Raw genomic sequence first — 5,000 nt, forward strand, 5'->3', positions numbered from 1 at the left:
TCTCCATCACGTTCTCTCCCAACTCGTCAGACAGCAGCTTGTTCAGCGGCCACGCGTCAAACTATGAAGCTCTACGTAACCTTCTGGCGGCCATTTTGGGCCCTGAGTACACGGAGGCGAGAAGCGCGCCACCCGGGAAAACCGTTGTTAAAATTTGGAGTCGCGCCGCTCATCAATGTCACACTTGCCCCAGGCAGCCAATCAAATACAGCAGGAGGCGGGCTTTACTCCTTTACACTCAGACTTCCTGCTCAGGATCCCGTTTAACACGACACGGCGTGTTGACTGACCGTTTGCATATCTTAATCTGCATAATCATGACTCAACCTCAACTTTATGTAAATTAATCCAAGGCAGCAGGCTCGCCAAACTCAGACTGTCAAACGGTCAAATCAGGCGGCGCTGAACAACAACGAATCGATATTTAGTAGAATGAGGAAGTTGGTCACCAGGCCACCATGTTGGAAAACATTTGAGCCAGAAACATGGTGACCGCCGACTTCCCCGGACTGGTGTTGCCTGTTTTGTGCAGCTGGCGCTGGCAATAAATGATCATTCAACCGGTTTGTGCAGCTAGTTTTAGCCTCTTCAAGCACAGCACCTCTGCATGCAAGACACCAATCCTGTGGATTAACGGACGGTTATCAACGGTCGGCTGTCGGTCAGTAAGAACCAAAACAGAATCTAAATCAGCATCCCTACATGTGACACAGGAGTCAACCAAACAAGAAGAAATGTTCTTTATAAATAGAGCAATGTCAAAGTGTGTGGAGCATTATCTCGGTGTGACACCTGTCCCTATCACAGGAGCCAGAGAGGACGGCTTCAGAGAGCATCTGCTCAGTTTAAGACGAGGAGAAACCCCCGGAGAGCAGCTGACTGCGGCTGAGACGCAGCGGTGTCATTTCCATGCCGTCTTAATGTCAAGAGGCTGCGAGCTAACAGACCACACAGTGTGAGAGATGAGGAGGGATCGAAATACATGAGGGACATCAGCCTCAATCGTGGGTTAGCGAATGTGCCGAGAGGGCAGCGGTCGTTATCACACTTCACTTGGCTGTGATGTATTTGGAGGAAAAATAATTAAATCCTACAGATGTTTTATTTAACAGTGAAATTGACTCGCATCCCCAGAGAGCCCTTTTTTCAGTCAGTAGAGATTACAATGACATGGCCCGACTGGAGAATCGACACACTATTAATTCATATTTCACGGCAGGTTCATGTAACGTTGCAGCGGGATTACGACTGCACGTTATCTTGATCGGCGTGCCGGTTCTAGAACGGCATCGGCTGAAGATGGGGAGGATGTTTGTCATTACTGCACGGGTTCACGAAAGCTCAAGAAAACCACGCTGGACGACGATTACAAAGACACCATCGTTTGCTCTGTGCTTTAACTTGTTCCAACGTTAAACATATGATATTCTACGGAGAGATCTCTTCTGCTGGAACAGTCATTGTATTTGCTGTTAGATATTCAGACTTTTGTCTTTTTGAGTTCAGTGAAGCAAAATATCTGAGACAGGAACGAGAATATTTGGGCGGTGCAGCAGTAGAACTCACCTTGCCGATGATGCTTCCTACTTCCTGTGGAGAAAATACAAAGAGATGATGTTTAATCCTCAGCGGACAGATAGAAAAATACAATGAGCCAATTCTTTCTATGAGGAAAGTCTTTATGGCGTTTAAAAAAACAAAAAGAACCTCTTTTTGGGTCGTGAATGTGCACAGGGGGAATGCTACTGTATATTAAAAACAACACTTTTATACTGTAAACGTTTTATTACTTCCTCCTTGATAAATATGCCGACAGTTTCTGCTTTGTATCCAGTAAGTCAGTTCTTCTTTCTGTTGTGTTTTGTCACTTTCTTTCTCACAGTATACTCCGGTACTCAGGGGTGTGTTATTTTACGGGACAAACATGTCGAGAACAGCATTTCATGTTCAGATGAAGGCTGTGGTGTGTGTCATAAAATGATTCTTTAACGACAGTTAAACGACAGCTTGTTAGGCATTATCGAGGATTATGGTAATAGTAATTATGTCAAAACTCAAGGATGTTTGATTTACTGTAGAAATTGAGAATGTAGGTTCAAAATGATTGTTGATACAAACGGCAGCCTGTGAATAAGTGGAGAATGTTTTTTTACACTTCAATCACTGATACTGTATATATGCTTATAATATCAATCGGTACGGCAGTAAAGTCACTGACTGGCTCCTCAGTTATAGACGATATCTAACGATGTGTTACGACGTGTTCACACCAAACGTGAAGCTCATATTGGTACAAACAATAACGCCGATCTGACGTTATTTTGAGTGTTGATGGAGCTGCTACAGTGTTAGCTTAGCACCGATCGATTCAAACTCCTTTCAGAAAACAAGCATCTTAAAAGTTATTTGCATGTATTCCAGACAAAGCATGAATTCAGACTTTTTACAAATCACTGTGTAGTTCTTTCAGCTTCTTTCTTTATCTGTTCACTGCAATTAAATGACAGCAAAGTTGTTCATTTTGTGTTCATACAGCTGTAGCAAACCAGCAGACGTGAAAACATCTCTCTGAAATTCACGGAGCGCCTCCAGATGATGCTGTGAACTCAGAGAAGACGGTGTTTACTTTCCCGGGATATCTGGAACTTCCACAGCATGTAGAAAGCAGCACGAGAGGTTATTCCTTCTATGATTGAGTCGAGTGACGTAAATAAACACAAACGATCCCGCGATCAAACTCCTGCTACGCGTTTGGTTTGCACACAGCATTACTCCGCCTCTCAACACCTTCTGACGCTCCTCCGTCTGCATCGCCCATTGGTTCCCCCTGAACACAGTGCGGCTGTAGTTTTTCATCAAAGAAGCAGGAGGGAAAAGTGCATTTGTTGGGGACGATTGTTGGCGCCGGATTAATAATACATTTGTTGCAGTAGTGAGAATGTGTTGAGAGTAAACCAGTGTTTGTACAGCGGTGAGGCTCATTGATGGAGATCTATGGCTCAGAGGAAGAACGATATCGGGATACTCGTCGGGTTTTTTCCTGCTTATGGCTCATGAGAAAAATCTCACCTTTCCGTGCATGAGGAGGCGCAGCGTGAGCGTGACTCCCATGGCTCCGTCTCCAAACTCCTGCTCGCAGCTCATGGTAGAGGTGGTGGTGGTGTGGTGGGTGGAGGTGTGGGTGGACTCTGCCGCTGGGAGACGCATGAAGGTCCGAGGCCCCGGAGGCGTATGGACCTGTCCAGAACACCGCAGAGAACCCTTTGGAGAAGCCGGCAAAGAACCCCGTGGAGAGCCCTGAGCTGTGAGAGGGGCGAGGGCGTGGACGGAAGCTTTTATCTTTGGTCCCGTTTCTGTGAACTCTGTGGAAAAAGAGGCGGAAGATGAGAGAATCGTGGTAATCGAACTCATGCAGATCAGCCTCATCATCAGTTTATTAAGGTCTATTCGCTGTAGAAGAGCCGACTACAGAGACTTTGCATTGGATGCTGCCAAAACGCAGGTGACCTACACTCAATGCTGCACCTGAACGCATCTTGACGAGGGGCTAAAGTTGCTGCTGCTGCTCTGCTAATGTGCTGCTGACGGTTATGTTCCAGTGTCGACGTAATGTGATAATATGAGCAGCTCTGTGAGGCTGTACGTAGGCACCGCGCTGCTTTGAGCTAAATAACAGCAGCATGCTAACATTCTCATGTTTAGCAGCTATCATCTTTAATGTGGCCACAAACTGGGCTTTAACATTTGATAATTGGGCTATGCTTAAACAAATATACATTATCTGTCTTATGTTTGGGGTCAAACTCTCGAAGCTGTTATAAAACACTGAAGTAAGAAAAGTACAAATAAAGGTATTCAGCGTTTGTGTGACGTACGTCCTGAGAATCAATCACAGAAACAGAGAAGATCAAAACGTCTTCACATGTTGTCATTTCGTAAACATGTTAACGCCAGCAATACTTTCAAATAACCATCATGAATTGATTAAGAGTTAAATCAAATGAAATGTTAAATGAAATTATAATAAATAATGGTGGGACATTATTCATAATTCTACAATTTTATTGTTGCACTCATTATACAATTTTGAATCGTATATTAAGTATTTTTTAATGATTACCAAATCCTTTGTGAAACATCTACACATTTTGTACAGATATTTGTAACATTGTTACGATGAACATTATTTGGATTGCTTTTATGAATATGCAACTGATGTTTACAATACTTTGTCAATGATTCATACATATGTTTATGAATGTTATCGTCTTTTATCAGCTGTGAAGTAATATATCATTCATAAACTAATTATTTCATGTTAAACAAACTGAAGAGTAAATAACAAAGTAAAGCACGATTAATCATTTTGAACATTATTAACTATCATTTCATTGTTTAACAGTAAAATAAAGCTGAAGTTGAAGTTGAATTAACTACCAATGTACCATTTATTAATGATGGTCATATAAAGTATCAAGTATCAAGCTGATGAAACGAGGTAAAGAAATGTTTGTGGAGCATCAAATTAAGAAGAGTTTGTATTTATGTTTTGGAGAATAAACTCCTTTGTGTATCCTGCTCATCCTAAACTCACCAGGTTCATCTGATCAGTCAATTATTATCGCTGATTCTCACCATGACGCTGGTTTATGTTCAGGTTTAAATATTAATTATATTGTTGGTTTAGGTTTGTTTTACATTTGTAGTGGAAGCAGTTGATGTCGTCAAGGTCCCCACAAGTACAGTAACAAACATCGGTGTGTGTGTGAGTGTGTGTGTGTGTGTGTGCTCATTTACATTAGTGGGAGTGTGAAGCCGAGTGTTGCCAAGGCACGGAGCTGGCAAAAGCATGTTTGTATACGTGTGTGTGTGTGTTTGTATACGTGTGTGTGTGTTTGTATACGTGTGTGTGTGTGTTTGTATACGTGTGTGTGTGTGTTTGTATACGTGTGTGTGTGTTTGTATACGTGTGTGTGTGTGTTTGTATACGTGTGTGTGTG

General features: G+C 42.6%; 1 protein-coding gene across 1 annotated transcript in view; it reads right to left on the reverse strand.

Annotated features, from left to right (window-relative positions):
• Window positions 1-3,284, reverse strand: part of pcbp4 (poly(rC) binding protein 4) — a 34,494-nt gene extending 31,210 nt beyond the window's left edge. Inside the window, exons 1-2 of the mRNA XM_079265787.1 lie at window positions 3,070-3,284; window positions 1,567-1,590 (exon numbers count right to left, since the gene is read on the reverse strand). Of these exons, the coding sequence (XP_079121913.1) occupies window positions 1,567-1,590; window positions 3,070-3,207 (162 nt within the window). The 5' untranslated portion in view covers window positions 3,208-3,284. The remainder of the gene's footprint in view (window positions 1-1,566; window positions 1,591-3,069) is intronic.
• Between the last annotated feature and the right edge of the window lie 1,716 nt (window positions 3,285-5,000).

This window comes from Melanostigma gelatinosum (genome assembly GCF_949748355.1).
Source record: "Melanostigma gelatinosum genome assembly, chromosome: 3".
Lineage (NCBI taxonomy): Eukaryota > Metazoa > Chordata > Actinopteri > Perciformes > Zoarcidae > Melanostigma > Melanostigma gelatinosum.